Below are 19,803 nucleotides of genomic sequence, written 5' to 3'. Positions count from 1 at the left end.
CTGCCCGGGGGGCACCTGCCAAGACATGAACCTCACCCTCCAGCCTTCAGCAAGAAGTTTTGTGAAGGGCTTGTTGCCCCTGCTAGCTTCTCCTCTTCATATTGCTCCTTCAGGTTGCCTGCAGGTATGAGCTCTCTCTAGGAGATAATTTGCTCAGGGTCAGTCCTGTTCCAAAATTGTAATTTCAGCTTGAAACTCAGAAGTTGGTGTGTCACAGAATTTCTCTCTTGTCTCTTTTTTATTTCGGATACTGTGGTGGGACCTTGACTCATGGAGCCCTATGTGGGCTTTGTCATTGATTTGGGAGAGTGCATAGGGAGTGCTCTGCAGAGATAGATTTCATAGTACATGCCCACTATTATCAGAAGTTTGATCACTCTAATCCCATGGCACACGTAGTCAGAGCCCTATATCCTTCTGAAAACAGTCCACTCCATACAGATGGTGGACTCTGATAGTCTATCTCCACGAAAAGGTGACACCTTCCCTTGCAGATATTCCTCTCTAGGAAAGTGGAAGTATGTTGTGAGGTAATTAAATACCTCTTTAATGAACCAGCTAAAAATTGTCCATTTGGTTATTTGAGCTACGCTGAATAATGACTTTTTATTCTGGGTATTTAAAAAAATGTGAGGTAAGCACCTTGATTTTAGCAGCTTCCAGGGCTTTTTTGCCATCCCATGCCCAACTCCTCTTGGTAAAATAGTTGACTGTTGCAAATTCAATCAATGCAGAAAATACAAAGGCATAGCAGACAGCTATAAACCAGTCCATTGCAGTCGCGTAGGCCACTTTTGGCAAAGAGTTACGGGCACTAATACTTAAGGTGGTCATGGTGAGGACTGTTGTTACTCCTGTAAAGGAGGAGAAAACCCAACAAAAAGAAAAGAGGCAAAAGTAAGTTTGGTAGTCCTTATGAGTTCCCTAACAAGTTATGAGCAGGCCCCAATTCAGCATGATACCTAAGCAGGCCATAAGAAGTCAGTCAGTGTTAGCATACTGTGGTCCAGAAGAGTAAGACACTTTGCTTACCCAACAGAAATACAAGGCTCTGCCCTCAGTCATTTACTTTTGTGGTATTCTGGTTATCTTGAGATATAGTGTATAACTAAGTATTTTTCAGAGTAACACAAACGCATCAATCAAAGCCTTACTGGTATTTTACCCCTGCACACCACTGCATGGTGTGTATGGAGTGTCCCTCATGAAGCAGTACACGTAAAATCAGTGAACAGCCCATCTGGCCCTAACTTGCATGATACAGTGGGACTGTGGATTTCAGTTTCTGACATGGAGATTTTATGTATGAAATTATTGGCTGTTACTGATTTTCTGGACTGTAGGTCCTCCTTTCCCATAGAACAGTAAATGAAATGGCTGCCACTGCTGTCATCTGTGGAAGGATGTCCTCAATAGGACAACATTCAACTCTCAGCTACAGCTTTGTAAACCTAGAACAGGCACCAACCAGTCAGCAATGGTACCTGCATTCTCCCCATACAGCTTCCTGAACTCATTTTTGATCAAGGCTGTCAAGTGATTTCAGTAGCTCTGTACAGAAGAATGACTCTTTGGAGAGCAGCTGAACAAAGTTTAACATAATAAACTGTTCTCACTCCCTTTGTTTTTCATCTAGCAAAAATTTTGTATTTCATCAACCTTCCCTTAAGACTGTGTTTATTTTCTGCAACCTTCTCATGCTAAGTTGAGTAATTTAAGAGATCCCAAAGGATTTTTCCATGACAACTTCTGTAGTGAAGATACATTTTCTAAATGCAAAATCATATTAATTTGTTTGATGCTAATAGAGATAATTGTCACTAATTAGCCTCCACATGGTTTTCCCAGATAAACATCTTAAAACCAGAAATAAACAAAATGTCTTGAAGTGAAATCCATTGCAAATTCTTAGCTAGAATATACTCTAAGTATGAGAACATGTATGGATTTTTTTTGCCCTAAGCCCTCGAGTGTTTTACCTGGGTGGAATAAAAAAACCCAAATCACACCATTCTTATTCTTCTGTCTTCTGTCCTTAACCTTCATATAACTGATTCTTGAGTAAGTTCTGTCATAACTTTCCTAACAAAGCCCATACAGTGTTTTTAAATGAATTTTGAATTTAAACTGGAGAAGAATTACAATATCTCAAGCAGAAACAAGCATTAGTGCACTGTTATCTTGTTACAGCAAATCACTTCCCTGAGCCAGACTGATCCTTCCTGCATGCTGGGAAAAAGTGGGATACTCACCAAAGACAGTCCTAGCAGGGACAGATTCTCTGTTTAGCCAAAATGACACTTGTGATAAGATTACAGTCATAATGCAAGGAAGGTACGTCTGGATGACGAAATAACCAATTTTTCTTTTCAGATGAAAATGGGCTGTCATAATGGTATATTCACCTATAGAAGAAGAAAAAGATATATATGGGGGTAAAATAAGGAGATTACTGATTTAGGGACTTAAGCAGGCCAGCTCCCCCCCTTCCCACCCCTCCCCCACTTGAGAATACCATTCAGCCATTCTTAAGTGCATTAAGAATGTTTGGAAAACCAGAACTTGAGACAGAGGTGCTGCTAGATCATCCTAGTCTTTTCATTCAGTCCCCAAAAGCTGAAGACAATGACTGACTGTTCCTACTGCACTGAGAAGCTGCAGACCTTTTATGCATTTGGGACGTCTTGATGTTCACACGCTTAAAAATCTGAGTTACTGGAAATGCCTCAGTCCTGCCTGTTTTTGACTCAGTCCTCCAAACTATCTTACCAGAGTCATGTTTAAGGCCATCCACTCTTAGAAGCCTGATTTAGCAGCAGGACTTAACGTCATTAGGGCAACTGTTGACTGGCCAAGCCATCAGTTTCCAAGAATGAGAACCGGCCCAGACACTCCTTCTGCACCACACTTTAGGGACTGCCTGTCCCAGTGCAGCAAAAATTCCAGCTTTGCACGTGGATCCAGGTGAGTTGATCTGAATACCCAAACTCATCAAATGACTCCTCCAGAAAAAAAATAAATAATCCCTCTGGTGCATGCAGGTGTCCTAGAATTTGGTACACCTTAGCCCTTGGAAAGGTAACCTGTTGCTGGATTGACACTGTGCCACGTCTTTTTTCATTTGTGCAATGAATATTTTATTGCCTGCGTGGAGTTCATTTGTGCAATGAATATTTTATTGCCTGCATGGATAATTTACTGCAAGCTGCCACAGCAGTGCTAAATTCCATGTCTTTTTTTATATGCCAAATTCACAGCATTGCCTTAATCTGGCTTTTGTCAGGTCCCCTGAATTTCAGTAACAGCCTAAAATGATCCACTCCAAAATCGACAGACCAGCTGTCATCTTCCCTAGTGTCTCATTAAAAACTCAAACTTAACTGGTTCTTTCAGATTGTTCCTGTAAAACCATATCATTGTTATTGCAGGCTATTTATTGATGGTGACTGCTTCCCAAAGCCAAACTCTTCCTAGCTAAAACCAGAGCTATTTATCTAAGAAAACTAAGATGAAAAATAATAATTTAAGAATAAAAAACAACCAACCCCTTCAAGCCCTCCCAGATCTCCACTCACACTGATATAAAATGAATTTAAAAGCATGCATCATTCAGCTGGGTACTGATGAATCAGAGTAATACCTGTTCCAAAAGATATATTGTCCTCCAAGAATAAAACAAATACAGCTATAACCTCTGCTGCAAGACTTAACTGTTATTCTCTATAAACTCTCCACAAAAGGAAAATAAATAACAGACAGATTCTGCCTTCAGAAAATAGCCCAGTTGAGCTGTGGCCAGCATTGTTAGATTTGGCAGATTATTTCTAAGTCACAATATGGCTCATTAGCAGAGAACAGGTCTACACTGAAAGGGCTTTTGCAGGTATAGCTCCACTGATATGTTATGCTAGAGGACATCTGTTATTTTGGATTAAGTTTACAGACCTTTTTCGTGCTGAGGATTTTAGACTGGAAGACTGGAACAGCACAGAAATATCATAACCTGACAACCTGCCTCAACCTTTATGACTTTCTTCTGGAGTCTGATTTTCTGGTGAGACAGTTCCCTGAAGAGAGATGTGGAGATGGACAGGGAATGCTGTGAAACTGCGGAGGAAATCCCTGTGAAGCAATGTTTAATTCTCTTCCACTTAGTGTAATTTTGAACCAGGGATGCTGAAACTGCTGTGGTCTCAGAGGGAACCCCACTTGCTCTTTATTTAAGAGCATAAAATATGCCAGAAGTAGGAGGGTCTCTGTGCCTGTAATCTGTTTCTGAGTTGCTACTGCACTGAGCTATGTTTGAGTCACAGTTTCCCTGCTCACTAAGGAGTGACAATATGCATTATTGATTTTGACAGTATGCTTTTAGAGCTTGGAATAAAAAAAATAAAAATCTACACAGCTTCAGCAGAGTGACAGGATTAACATTTTTTTCCTTTTAAAAATTCAGAAAATGAATGCCTCTATTTTTATGACACTCCACAGCTGATTTTTACCTTACCATTTTCTTTAACCTATCAAAGCTTGTCTCCACTGAAACAACATTATCACCTTGATTTTGCACTTGCTCTTCTTCCAACAGGTATCTTCTCTGATTTCCTGTGCCGTCCCTTTCAAAGATGCCTACGTTAGAAATGCTACCTCCAGCAGACTCAGGGCTTAAGAAAACCACACACCTTCATTTTCAATGCACTAGGACCACGGCTTAAAGGAAAGCTAAAAGCTGCATGAGTTTTGTTTATATAGAACAAAATTCTGACTCTGTTGGAGAGGCAAAGCTCCCATTTAATTCTGTAAGGCCAGTGTTTATCCTTAGACCATAAGCTTTCTTGAGGAAGAGCTAATTTCTGTTATAGGTTTATGTAGCACTTAAAAAAGAGAATCCTGTTCCTGATGGGATCCACTCATCACTGCACAAACCAATTTTAATAGCAAATCTAGCACTAATGAAAAGCCCTAGAGTGGTAATGTCTGCATTTCTTCACAGAGCTATGCTACTGTGCTGCTGGTGGTCTTCAGAGTTTAAAAATAGTTTAAAAGCTGCCACAGTATTTTTCTGGCATCTAGATTAACTAGTTCTGGAGATAACACTTACAAATTTTCCAAAACCCCAGATATGCATTCTTCCATCACCATTTTGCTGGGATTCAGTACACTATTTTAATGAGGCTGGACCAGTCCCCGGGCTTGTTTGTTTAGTGAGTATACCTGGGCTCAGCTGTATGAATAATTCTTCTGGTAAGACCCTGATGTTTGGTCTGTGACACTGCAGTCCCTCACCACACTGACATCCAGAAGATTTTGGCCCAAGAGAGATGCCTGTGGCCTTTTTATAGTGATTATTGAGAAAGATTTATCTCAAGGGAAAATCAGATTTGTTTGGTGCAAGATGAAGGGCTGAATGCTTCTTTTATTATCTAGACTTTGGGGTTTTTCAGAACTCAGGCTCCAGCTGGCAGAAGATAAGAGAGTGGGTTTTTGTTTTGTTTTGCGGCACTGCAGATCCTAAGCTAGCGATGAGAGATTCTGGGTATGGGGAACAGAACTGGGCAACCATTTGTGGGAAGCAGCAAGATCCACCTGGACCTAAATCCCATATCTGATTGCTTTCAGCACTTGCACCACCAGGATGCAACAGATGTTGGGCCTGTTGGAAGCAGTGTGAGCAGTCAAATATCTTCGCTTTTGGGGGAATGACATTTGGGAATGCTAGCACACACACAAAAAAATCCCAAACAGGTGGCACATGTCATAGCTATTTTCTGTGGCATGGCTAAAACATTCCCAGTTTCAAAACTGCTTGCTTAATTAGGAGTGCCAGGATATCTTTTCTGAGAAGACACCTAAACTTAGTGGCTTCCCTACAAAATCAGCAGAATCACAAGGGATTCTGCTATTTGCTTTTTCTTTCTCACGTTCAACCATTTAATAGGACGAAGAAATGCCTTAGACTGTCGTTCATAAGTAACCCTGATTACTGGTCTCCTACAAGCTTGATGAAGTCCAGAAAATCCATCACTGACTGATGCTTTCCCTGTGCAAAATCGGATTTTTGTATTTTGCTAATCCCCAGTTACAATCTGTGTCCTGCTCTTAGTGATCCACCCTGCAATCAGAATCCAGCCAGCCTAGATGAAACCTGGGACAGTAATATAAAATCTTGAAGTTGGAGAACAAGTATTTATTAGCCTAAATCTTCAGATACAGGAGGGGGCTTGTTATTGGGCAGAAACTTTGGGATTTATCTGAAAAGTCCAGTTTTCTTGGGCTGAGAAGTACAAGGAGCTTTCACAGGCAAAGCTGCAAATTGGAAGTAGCCTGGAGCTGACACGCGGGAGCACTCACTGCCTGGGCTGGATGGTTGTCTAGCTCTAAAGAGCAGGACGAGCTTGTAGGAGATGCCCCAGTACATCCTCTGGATCTTTTTCTTGGTAATGATGAAGGTGAGAGGGGAGCTGCCGTTCATTGCAGAAAACAACGCGGCTATGATGGTAAACTGGTAAGGAAAAAGGTTTCTTTGCTCTTTAATGGGAGATAGTATATTCATCCTTTTCCTGCAGCAGCAACTGCTCTGACTCTGTCTCTATGCTTCCCTTGACTTTAGATATCTTTGTTTTAGCAACAGCTTTGTGTCTCCTGAAATGGGCAAGGGAGGGGGTGAAGCTCTACAGGACGGAGATGGTGGTTGTGTTTAGTTGCTCCCCAAGACAAGCTTTCCCTCACTTTTGTCTCCTGTTTGGAGAGCAAATGGCAAGCCCACCTGCCCCCTCTTTATTTGCCACGTTTGGACAGTTTGTGCAGAAAGCTGTATGTGCCTTCTTCTTTCAGATCAAGTAACTTGGTGTGCCAGTGTACGTGTACCTGTTTTCACACCTCCTACATTTCCTGCCAACACTTAATAGGCTCCTAGCTCAATCTATACCTTCACCTCTACCATCCTGTCTCAGGCTCAGAGCCTGACATTTTTTTACCAGGGACACAGTCCACCTCCAGAAGACTCTGTTGTCCTTCGCCAGCCGGAATTGCTCCCAGCTGCATTGCTGCACCTTGCCCCTTTCCCCCTCCCCAAGGCCCACACCACCAGCGCCAGTGGAAGTCCCCCTTGCCCTCAGAGCAGACTGTTTTGTCTCCAAGCTGAGGGGCCCTCCCACTGGATGCCACTAATGCTTCCCAGATGAGTGCGTTGTGTAACCTGGTTAAGCCCCCGTCCTGCTGAGGCCACGCACGTGACCTCTGTCCCAGCCTGGACACCCCACAACCCCCCCACAGGAGCACCCCCGCCAATGGGCTGCCCTTGCGTGGCAGCCTTAAGGAGCAGCAGGACACAGCTCACGTGGGTGCCCGGGCTGGGATTAGAGCTTCTTTGCCACCCTAATGCTGCCACATCTGCCGCCTCCGCTCGCAACCCGGGGAGGAAATGGGAATCCTCCAGGTTTGCACCTCCTCTGTGGCCGCCTGGTGCCCCAGACACGCTGCAGAGCCATGCCACAGTCCCCACCTGCCCTGTGCTCCCTCCACTCCCCATCCCACCCCCATTCCACCCCCCTCTACGCAGTTTCATCAAGCAAATCATTTAAAAGCGATGATTGAAATGGATCAAATGCGTGGGTGGCATTTGCCTCCTGCAGTGGTCCCTCCCACAGGGAAACAAGCCAGCAGCAGCAGCGCTGGCAGCCTCAGCTCAGGCAGCTGCCAAGAAGCTGTGTGTGTGCAGCTCCTCCAGTGCTCCCGTTTGATAGCAGGGGCTTGGCTACATCTTCAGGAACAGCCTTGTGATGTACCAAAGAGCCAGTGTATCACCCTCTCTGTTTCAATGCCTCTGCTGAGGAGCTGGGAACCTGCACAGGACCTCCCTAGCAGCCCACATCCCATAGATGCTTCCCTAGCCTCCCTGCAAAATAACTGGGGCCTGTGGATCTCCCAGCTAGTAGCAATCATGGAATGGAAATATGCTCCCCACCTGTACTGGTACTGATGTTTTCAGTTCCCACAGTCTGTCCCATCAAATGGTACTGGTTAAGTCGTGAGCCGTCTTCGGCCACCACCACAGACGTTGTTGTGCTGTTAGTCCACACATAGATCACTTCAGAATTGGGGTAAGCATCTGTTTGATAAGGGGGGAAAAGTAAGCCATGAGTAAAAACCACTGTGTAATATTCTAATGGATCCTTAAGTGATAAATGGTGGGGAGAGGGAAGAATGGAGGAGTGAGAGTGAATGGAGAAAAACAAATAAAGATGATATAATCATGTTCCCATATGCCCAGCTAGAAAAAAAATATTAGGTTGGAGCTTTCTAATATAACAGATGTGTGGGATGGTTTGTCAAAGGCTGGAACAGTGGAGGTATAAATATAATCCATCACAATTGCTCAGTTTAGGAAAGAGCAGCTCAGACCTACACTCCCCTAGCTGGCAGCTCCTAAACCCCAGCAAGCTGCAAAAGGCATTTTGCTCAAGTCTCTCTTCCAAAGGAACTGGGCACCTTAAGTGCCTGGACAATATGGACCCTCTGTGCCTTGTCCTGTTTCCAGGATACTAAGTGATGCCTTGTGCAAGTGTGGAATCTGGTGTGTGTGCACTGACTTTGGGATATATACACATGGATGAGGGGGTAGGTCTTGCCTGCAGGTGAGGGCTGTAGATAAAAGAAGGTGGGATGCATCTGCCTGTGCCTGTCATGCTGAGGAGCAGAGACTGGATTCAGGGGCAAGACTGCATGAAGGAGAGCAGTGGGGAGGAGGGGAGTTGCACCTACCAGAGCAAACAGGTGGTGGTGTGGAAACACCTGCATGTCTCAAGATATGAATGCGATAAGATTTCTCTCACATTCATTTGGAAGTCCTCAGAAACAAAAGTGGTGTCAGTACTGCCAGCTCATTCCTTCCTCTCTAATGTTGCTGTTATTTTCAAAGCCTTAGCACCTGGAATAATTACGCTATTGAAAGGGAATCTCAGTTTTCTTTTAGGAAGACAGTCAATGATGGTTTTATTTTTTAAGCCTTCTATGCAGGTAGTCTCAAAAAATCCAGGAGCCAGCTATATATTTAAGTATATTTTATTTAATTTAAGTAGCTGTCACACTTTTTAGAATGCCTTGATGATTGTAAGCTTTCAGGTAACAGTACTGCAGGCATGTTACAGTAGGCTGGAGTCCATTGTACTATAATCTCTGGGGAGCAGGCAAAGCTTATGCTCCAAATAGGAGGTGAAAAGCAGTTAAATGTCAAAGCAGTCTCAAGTCAACTACTAATATCTCACCTTCTGCACTCTGTTAACTGGTAAATCAGGGTGCAAGTGCTTCCTTCTGGAAAAAGCCCACATCCTAGTTCGGTGCAGTCTGTGCAGGATGCAACACATGGGGCTTTCTGGGTAAGGATTTGAGAGTCTAGGGCAAGAGGTTAGCTTTGAGGATTGTGTGTACTGGCTCCATCAGCCAGTGAGTTTTGTTTGCTTGAACTACTAAGCTCTCTTGGAAAGCTGCAACTCCATGGAGGACTAAAAAAATGTCACAGACAACAGGTCAATGTGAGCTTCTGAGGCACTGCAATGGCATGAAATATGCTAAGGCAGTCCCTGGATCCAACCAGAAACGTCAAGCAGAAAATGGGAAGTGATCCTGGTTCAGGTTAAGAGCCTATGTGAGTATCACAATGAGCTGAAGATCACTTGGGATGCTGGAGCAGGTAGCAGGGAAGAAAGTAGCACCTTGATCATAGTGTTGTTAATCTTCCCATGGCACCTATGGGAAGTGCTGCCAGAGGCAGGACACTAGGCTAGATAGACACCTCTCTGTTTATGGCTATTCACACATTGTTGTCCACACCTCAGAAAAGATACAGAAATAATGGGGACAGAGAAGGGGATAGTTTAAAAGAGGGTCACAACTATCTCCAGGGACTGGAAAACAAGTAATGATTTGAAGCTGAAGGAGCTCAGCTGATAAGAAGCTAAGACATGACTCAAGTGCTGAGTATAGATACTTGCACACAGACATCTAAAACAAGGGGGAATTTCTTGTACTACCACCAAAGGGAAAAGAAATAATCAGTGCCTGAAAGATGGTTTCAGGCAGATTCAGATGAAGAACGGAACCGAGTTTCTTAACTGGGAGGGAGGGGAGTAATTAAACAGTGGATAACTTTTGCACACACAAAAAAATATGGGCTCCTGTCACTAGAAGGATAACGATGGAACGCGATCTCTTTTGTCACGCATTTGAGAGCTGTTGCTGCTGCATACAGGGCTGGAGCTGATCCACAGTTTGGAAGTTGGGGATCTACAAATCCTCCATCCCTTGTTATCCATGCAACCATGCAGGGCTGCCCACATGCCTTCCATGTGCTTGTATTTGTAGCTGCGTGGTAAAATTACTGTAATTACATCTCATGATTAGCTTTGAAAGGCTAAGAAGGAATGTCTTCCCTATTTCAAAATATTTGCATTACAAAAGGTGATGGAATTTCATCTTCCCTTTAGAGCTGAGATACTTTCTCATCTCAGAGATGATTAAAAGTTCGCATTGTGCTGTAAATAATTCCAAAGCCAGATCTGGAGGAGGCAAGGAGCAGGAGGAAGTGGGCCTGATTAAAAAACTGCTGTAGAAAAGCACCCCTTTTAAAATTCTTGTCTGGTATATGTTGTTCATGTGCTGATATCCCCAGAGAATTTTGGATTTGTGTAGGCAGATTTGGTATTGTCAGATACATTTATTTTTACCTATGTTACCTTCTAGGAAAACAAACAAACAAAAAAAATCCCCCCACAAACAAACAAACAAAAAAGCAGCAAGCATTTGGAGTTCTTGCTGGGATGATCCAGATGTATCCCACCTCAGCAGTTCTCTGTTACTGTAAGGATCCCAGGCTGGGATAACTGGGTTTGTCCTGATTTCTGCCAACAACTCATAATAATTCAGCCTGACCAGACATTTCCCAGTAAGAGCACTGTAAGTGAATTCTGCTGAAATTGCCATCACACAGGAACACAGGCCTGTTAAGGCTCAAACAAGCATTCAGATGCCTTAGTTCTCTGCTCTGCCTAGCCTTGGGGGTCCTAAAATAAATCAATGCCTCTGCTTTGAATTGCAGCCTTTACTGGGTACTTCAACACATGTGCCAGTAAAGGGTTGGAGGCTCCTACTCTGGACAAGCCCAGCACCTCCTCATGTAAAAAAATACCTGTAATTCAGACAGAGGCCAGAAGGCACCAGAACTCCACCCAGCTCTCGCAGGTATGCCCAAGAAATACTTTGTGAGGCTGCTTTCTTTTAAAACCATGGCAGGGAAGGCAGGCTGCCTGTCCCAGGCCAGCTGGTGAGAAGAGGGAGCACTCAGGCAGGCAAGAGTAGAGCTCCAGGCCAGTCCCTGCTCAGGAGGAGGACTCCAGCCTGCAGCTCCTCTCTCACAGGGAAGTACCTATTGTGAGACTACAAGATGGAAAGCTGTGCCACTGCTTAGCCAGGAGCAGATTATCCATGGGAGAAGGGAGAACAGCCCAGCTAGAAGATGTTCTTGTTCAGGAACAGGATGGTTACAGCTAGGGCTTTAAGATACAGTACGGTGACAGATGTGTCTCTGCAAAGCCCACGCAAACCAATGCAGTCTTCAGTGACTTCTTACCCTCCAAAGATGTCTGTCACATTAGGAATAGTATGAATTTACCAGAGTCTAGAGATAATCTATTGGGCAGGATTGCATATATATGGTATGATTCTCATCTACCTTTCAGGCAAAGGTAAGAAAGAACAGCCTGCATTTTTAAAAGTTAAGCACCTCTTTTCCTCACTAAAGGCTCTGAGTGTCTACGCCTCCTTGAGATGAAGGAGAAGAATTGAGAATTAAAATATGAATGTGAATGTAAAAAGATAAAAGACACACCCCCCCAGTCCATCCACACCCTTGAGAGAAACTTACAGCTCTGACAGAAAAAGGCCACCCCACACACCTTGGTGTTGCAACTGAACCACTTACCACCTCTTTTCTGGACATACAGAAAAACTCCCAGGCAGATAAACCTGTGTACTTGTAGCTGGCAGTTGTATTCCTACCTCAAACCTTCTGCCATGTTTTTCCAGAAACCTCAAACTCCAATTATCCCAAATTTGACTACCAAAAGCTCCAGCTCTGCTGCTGATAACCCATGCAGTGTGATCAGGCACAGTCATACTGAAAGTTGAAAGTGTAGTAGTCTAGAATAAAATTATTTTGCTTTGGGATAGAGCAAGTGCTAATGAAGAGATGGTATTATTCACTGTCATACCAAATTGTGTAAAAACCTTCCTCCACTAAAATTTCCAGGAGGTTACCTACCAGCCATGCTCACTGAAGGACTGTGGAAATAAGCTTGTGTTTTTGAGAGTTAGAAGAAAGACTGCTGATAAGGGAACAAGGCCCTCACCCCCTCTACCTGGTACAGACAGGAGTCTCCCAAAGGGTGACACTAAAATGTACTAAAGGTTTTGGGTCAGCAAGCTGGGAGAATGCTGCTGGTGTTGCTGTAGAAGCAAACTCAAATTCAAAGCCACTAAAAATCCAAGTCAGACTGCTTGGTGTTTATTCTACTTTAAGGAAGTGGGCTGCTTCTGTTTTTATGAATCCAAATCATTAAATTGGTGCTCTTTACAATAATTTTGCTGGCTTGCCAAAGAAAGGGGGAAGCCTTGTTAGATGATTCTTTCTCTTCTAAGTCCACTCTTTAAAAAAAAAAAACACAAAAAAGCATACTGGCTGAGTCAAACAGCTAAAATCACAGAAAGGTATAATGTTATTCAAAGTGAGAAAATGACAACAAGCATTTATCTCTAGTGGACATTTGATAAATGGCTGCAGGCTTATCACTGACCAGAAGGATGAGATAAGCAATTTCTTCTCACAACTGCTTATTGATGAGCAGATCCATTTTTCTGCATTCTAACATCCAACACACACCACACACTATGAAAACGATAAAGATCTCCCTCCCTTGCTCTTCTCCTACCCTCTTCCCACTCTCGTGTATCTGGCATGGGAAGCATGGCATGGTCTTTCTTACAGCAGTGAACAGAAGGCAGGGAAGCCATCACAGCCAAAGGGAGAAAACACATCATCACAAAGTCCAACAAGGCAGAGCAGCCAGTTGGAGGATCCCAGCCATTTGCCTTGGCACTGAGGGGTGCCCTGTTTTCCTTCTTTTCTTTTGCAAATGAAGCAGTATGAACAGCACAGCATCCCCCCGTATGTCCAACAAGAAGCCCACAAGCAGGAAGTTTTCTCCTGCCACTGTCCCCACCACAAGGCAGCATGTTTCTTGGATCCTTTCATCAAATAAATCCAAATGTGGATGTCTGACTCCAAACCTTGGGTTCGTGAGACCCAGATGTATTTCTAGAACTGATTTTTTTTAAGCTATAACCCATGTGAAAAAATGAACACTGACATCTGCCAGTAAGTTTTCATACCTGCATGACAGGGCATCAAATAATTTAGGAAGAAAAAAAATCCATCTCCAAAACACCCCCCAAGCCCTTTGACAGACCTCACAGAAAGCCCTAAAGAGACTGCCTGCATAATTAAGTGAAGGCAACCTGTGAAAGATGGGATCTGTGTGTATGGGTGCCCACCCAATGCTTGAGCTGCATTCCACAATTAAACATTTATCCACAATCCACGGCTGGAGCTTTTCTTTCAGCATGATACTAGTCAGGGGCTGAATTAACTTAGGGAGATACTTTAGAAAGATCACTTTTGGCTTGTTTTCTATTTTATTCATTACACTTGTGCAGTTACAGTCTTAGCCTTTATGATCATGATATTTAGTACATGCCACTGGATCATCAGACTGCCTAATTTTGGGAGTATTGCTAATCCCCATCAAAGCCTGTTCGTTGTGGAAGATACGCATAAATTATCTGCTTTTTTTAGAAGCTTTAATTACAATCTGGATATGCATACAAATATCTATCTTTCAATCTTATCTCTCCATTAATGTATTTGACTCACTTAGAGGCTGTTGGACAACTCCACAGAGATCCAGATTTACAAGCCCTCAAAGACTTCTGCAGGCAGTAAACCAATGCTGCTACTAAGCCATCATGTACCAGCTTGAATCCTAAGAGCCAGGATGGGGTTTTTCAGCTTTGTGCACCAATAGCTTCCAACCCCTTACAAAGCATCTGTCAATGGTCGTGCCTATGCAACTGAGGCCAGATTTAAGCTCTGTAATTGGAATTTCCCATTAAATGAAGTTGGCAAGAATGAATCAATGTACAAATGAGATCACTCTACAGGAAGAACTAGTGGAAAAGGGATCCAGTAAAAGTGTAATTTTAAATATTAATATAACAAGACATGGTACTAAATATGCATGGGTCTAGGGGGAAATAGCTTTTTATAACAGTAAGTTATTAAATGAAATTTAAATACTAAGAGAAATGTATTAACATATTTAATGATTAAGAGCCTAAAATGAAGACTTTTTGCAATAGTGTGATGAATTCTGCTGTGCTTGGGAGAATATGAGGGTCATGAAAATTGCTTTTTGGAACCTGAAATCATCAGAATTAAGACTGACCATTTAAACTGGCATGAATTTACGGTGTATGGTTAAACAGCATGCATGATTTTAAATACGTGCCACAGACAAGAAGTGTAACACGTATAAATGCACAGGATTACAAATTTGCATCACACAGAATCACAGAAAAGTTTGGCTTTGGAAGGCACCTCTGGAAGTCATCCAGTCCCACTCACTGCTAAAGCAGGTTTTCCAGGACCGTGTCCAGTCAGGTTTTGAGTATCTCCACTGATGGAAACTTCACAACCACTCTAGCTAAACTGTTTCAGTGCTCAGTCACCCTCACAGTAAAAACATGTTTTCTCATGTTCAGATGGAATTTAGTGTTGTTTAATTTGTGCCCATTGCCTCTCATCATGTCACTGAGCAGCACTGACCAGAGCCTGGCTCCTTCTTCTGCATTCCTTCCCACTAGGAGTTCATACAGATGGGTTAGGTCCCCTGAACCTGTTTGTGCCCATTGCCTCTCATCATGTCACTGAACAGCACTGAGCAGAGCCTGGCTCCTTCTTCTGCATTCCCTCCCACTAGGAGTTCATACAGATGGATTAGGTCCCCTGAACCTCCTCTTCTCCAGGCTGAACAGTCCCAGTTCCCTCAGCATCTCCTCATATGAAAGATGCTCCTTGAATGATCTTCGTGGTGCTGTGCCAGACTTGCTCCACAAAGTCCGTATTTTTCTCATACTGGAGACACAGTGTGAGTAGAAATGAAATGCTGATAATGAAACAGTTTTGGAATGGCAAAGTATCATCTAGATGGGACAAGGGATGACATACAGAGAGGAAAATATTCATTGACTTGAAAATTTTTTTATATGAAAACTGATGACAGAAGACAATAGAACATCACTGGCTGTGAAAAGGGCAGTAAGAAGTTCAGAATTACTAAAATTATAGTTTCTGTCCTTCCTGAGGTTACAATAAAAATATAATTTGATAACAAAGGTGGTATTTTATATGTTTTCATGATACATATTTTTATTTGATCTTGTCACATTTTGCAGATAATAAAATAGGATGTTCTGAAAAATGTGCCAGACAGGTCTTGAGAGACTTCATTACTGAACAACACTAATATACTATACCTATCATTACTAAAAAAAAATAACCCCCCAAGTTAGGTCAAAACGACTCTTTCAGAATGCAATGTATAAGTCACCTCAGGAAAAGGTGGGAATAGGAATGTGATAGAAGTGTCTGTGGCTTGGAAATGAAATGGAAGCAAAGACTGTACCCAGGAGGTGGTGAGACACACAGTACTAAAGATGCCTGTGAGATTCATTTTGAGACACATAGTTTTGTAAAAGCCATTGTATTCGACTTTTCAAAACAAGCAACAGGTGGAATGTCCTGCTTAATTTTACAAGTTCCAGCCCAAGGGGGAAAACTCTGAACATGACCTAAGTTAGAGCTCAAAAATATAAACAAAGGAAAATATAACCCTTACGATTTTGCCTGAAAGCAACTTTGTGATTCTGGAGGTGTGATTCATGATGAGCACAGGTAAGGCTGCTAACTGCTTTGATTCCATAAATTGACTATTTGCAAGATGCTACACTAAATCACAGTCATACCAACGATGAATGTAACACAAATACTAATGAACAGTTCTCTTGATACTCCACTCAGACACAGTACCTTCACAGAATACTATTACACAATTCAAGAAGAGCCCTGAGCTAGGAGCTGTGCAGAGTAATACAGAACTTCCCTCAAAGATGACTGTGGAGATAGCACAGCACTTTGAGCAATGCCCTTTAAAGAGGGATGCATATTTGCCACCACACAGGCAGTATCACTGGTGACAGTGTCAGCTCCTTCCTGCCCCATCCTGCTCACCCAAGTGGCCACAGGGGAGCAATCAGAGCAGAGCATCTATTCCCCAAGCACTGGGACTGTTGTGACTTGAACTGACTCCTTGTTGTTAAATCTGACATTATAGGCACCTGGACTGAAAACCAGGCATGGCACACCAAACTGAGCTGTGTGTTCTGGGATGGCAGATTCTCAGGCTCCACTCAGAAAAAGAGAAATAAAAATAGCAAAGAAAATGTTCTCCCACTGGCAGCCCAGAGCACCTCAAACAGCAATAGACACACAGGTGTAAACAACTAAACTGTGCCACCCATCCTTGTGGGATGCTTGCCATGAGCTGAGTGAAAGCGGTGACTAAACAAGGTCTGCTGCTAACATCCAGGTGCTCTGAGATTAACAGGCAGCACCAGGTCATCCTCCTAATGCTCCTGCTCCTATCTGAGAGCAGGTGTTAGGGAGCAGGTGATACTTCCCTTCATTTGCCTCTTACCATTTCTTCCTCTCACTGAAGTCCGTGTTTATAACACAGCTTCTTGCTTTATTTTCAAGTTTAGTGGTAGCTCTCTCAATCTAGAACTAATCTGAGAATTGATTTTACACCACATTTAATGGTGGCAACACAACAGTTTTTCGTACGAAACAGGTCAAAATCTGGTATTCCAGTCTCTGATTTTTTTTCATTATTTTTTTTTTCCTGTTAGGGTCAGTATAAGTAAATAAATAAGTTTGGACTTGACGATCTTGAAGGTCTTTTCCAACCTTGGTGAAGAGGACTAAAGCAACAGAGCAGTAGGATGTGCTAGGATGACATGTAAAAATAAGGAATATCCTGGGACCTTCCTGAGCCAATGTTGGTCTTTGTAGGCCAGACAGTGTAATTCCAAATTAGTCGGCAAGTCTGAGCATCCTACTACCATTTAATGAACTTAAAATCTGCAGTCACAATATTAGGCAGCTATATTAACTGCTTCATTAGAAAAACCAGCATGGTCATGAGGAAGATGTTAGAGATTTAGTTTACATTTTGCAAGGCAAACAAAACTATTCCCCAAAGTGTGCCTGACACCATTACTCACTTTGCATAGCACCTTCCTCTCTAAGCAATGTTGACTGCAGTGGTCCACTCATTTTGCAGGCTGCTGCTTAATATCAGCAAGGCTAATGTGAGCAGCTCTCCAGGAGTATCACTGGAGTTTCTTCTGAGAGATATGGAATGAATTTTAGGACACACTCCACTTGATCTTGTTGTGGAGTGTGCCTTCACAAAGGTGTTTTTTTTGGCCACATCACTGAATGAAACTCTGACCTCACTGTAATCAACAGACATACTTTCCACCCACTAGAGTGGCACCAGGAATTTACCCATCATAGTCAGCATGTCTGCTGAGCTTACCACACAAAGCAGTATAAACCAGTATGACCTGAAACCAGCCAAGAGTGATTTGGACTACTTGCAGAAGTAAATATATACCTTTGTTTCAGTTCAGTAATGAAGACACGTACAAATCTCAGAAGTACCGTTACATTAATAACACTGTGCAAATGTGTAATCAATAGGTATGTAAAGGCAGCAGGCTGAAATATTCTTATTGTTCAAACAAGACTGCAAGCACTAGAACTTATTCCCTACCCCAGAGGTGCCGTCATCTAAAACTCAGAAGCTGGGTGATAGATTCCTGCCGCGGGCGGCCGTGCAGCCCCGTACTTCAGAGAAGGGGACAAACCCCACCGAGGCTGCCCTAACTCAGTGATGGATACAATAGGCCTCTCTGAGGTGAGCTGTTGTTGACCAGAGGCACTGCTGTTTCACCTGCTGTGCACCCCAGCATATGCCCCAGTCTTGGGAATCAGCCCCTTTCCAGTCACTGACACCCATGGCCAAAGGTGCACATGGTCCCTGTGCAAAAGCAAAACATCTCCTTAGCTGCAGCCACCAGCTGACCCATTTTAGTGATCTGCTTTAGGAGGAGATTAACCTGAGCCTAAAAATATCTGGAAGAGAGTGAGAGCGATCGGCTCAGCTGTATATATTTACCCTGCAGAAATAAATTTAGGAGGGAGGAATCCCAGCTTTGCTGACAGATTTATGGCTGGGATGCCTTCAGCAAAGCAGATAGGCTGGCCATGAGGAGACTTTCCGTGGCTATGATGCAGGAACAGGGGAAAAACAGAAGGCCCTTCAGGCTTTCCTTCTTCCCTCTCCTCCTTCCCTCCTGTTTCCTTATGGAAGACAACACAAAGTAGCTGTTTCCTTTAAAGAAGCTTGCAGAGCTGGGGCTGCAGCAGTGCTAGATCACAGCTCTGACTAACTTGGCTCTCTATGTAAAGGGAGGAAGCTAATGCAGGATCTAGCAATGGAGAGGGAGGATTCCATGGCCCACCAGAGACTGAGGTGTCATGAAGGAGCTGCCAGGCTGGAAACTGAAAGCCAAATTTCAGCAGAGCCGTGCAGCTTTCACCCTCCTCCCCCCCAAAAAAACCCAACAAACCCTAGGCAAGTCGTTTTGTCATTAATGTACTGCAGTAGCACCGGGAGGCTCTAATTGAACCTAGGGACCCATAACAACAGAGGCAATAAAAGCAAGTAATGAACCACTCTATCTCTGCTCAGAAAAGACTGTAATTGCTCTTGCATTTTTTTTATCCCCACCTGCAAAATGCAGGCAGCAGAGACCTACCAACCTCACACCAGCACCATGAGAACGATTTCAGAGACATTTATGAAATGCTTACAAGCCATGTAAACAGCCACCTTAGAAAATAATAGCCATTAAAAAACTTGGCTTATAAAGCAGTGGAGCAGTGGACCCATTTGTCCCATTTATAAAGAATATCCCATGTGCCAGCGGCAGAAACCCATGATTGAAGGTTGGCAACCATGAGCCCTCACTGTGCCTTCTGGGGCACTACGGGCCCTGCAATGTCATTGCAGGTTTGCACCTAGGGGTCATTTGAAAGCTTAAACATTAAAAACAGAGTCTTTGCGTGTTGCTTTCTACTGCTGGTAACTCCAATTGCATCAGTTTTCCTGTAATCAGGCAGTTGCACAGCCTTTAACTTCAGGCTGACATCTCTAGAGTGGGACACACATGCAGATGTTTGTACCACCAGCAAAGCATCTGGGTCTCCACACTGCTCTGCCACAATCACGTCCAGACCTCTTTCAGGCAAGAAAAAAAACCAACCCACCACTGAGTATCTCCAACTCCTTCCACTTCCTGAACTTTTCTTCCTTGAGCTTGAAAACAGCACAGGACAAGCTTTCCCCCAGAAAAGCCTGAGACACACAGGCCACCTCCTGATGAGGAGGATGCTCCCTGGCTAGGCCACTCACTACCTTCCCATGGCAGCTGCTCAAGGGGCTCCCTGCAGCTTCTGCAAAAGCTGCCACCAGCGCCCTCATGGTACAAAAAAATTTCATTAAAGGCATT

The 19,803-nt window shown here is 43.4% G+C and overlaps 1 protein-coding gene across 1 annotated transcript in view; it reads right to left on the bottom strand.

Moving 5' to 3' along the window:
- Nucleotides 1-19,803, bottom strand: part of GABRA5 (gamma-aminobutyric acid (GABA) A receptor, alpha 5) — a 57,382-nt gene that overhangs the window by 951 nt on the left and 36,628 nt on the right. Inside the window, exons 6-8 of the mRNA XM_009998785.1 lie at nt 7,964-8,107; nt 2,253-2,405; nt 643-854 (exon numbers count right to left, since the gene is read on the bottom strand). Coding sequence (XP_009997087.1) covers nt 643-854; nt 2,253-2,405; nt 7,964-8,107 — 509 coding nt within the window. The remainder of the gene's footprint in view (nt 1-642; nt 855-2,252; nt 2,406-7,963; nt 8,108-19,803) is intronic.

The sequence above is a fragment of the Chaetura pelagica genome, unplaced genomic scaffold (assembly GCF_000747805.2).
Source record: "Chaetura pelagica isolate M959 unplaced genomic scaffold, ChaPel_1.0 scaffold120, whole genome shotgun sequence".
NCBI classification, from domain to species: domain Eukaryota; kingdom Metazoa; phylum Chordata; class Aves; order Apodiformes; family Apodidae; genus Chaetura; species Chaetura pelagica.
This window is presented reverse-complemented; position numbering and strand designations above follow the sequence as displayed.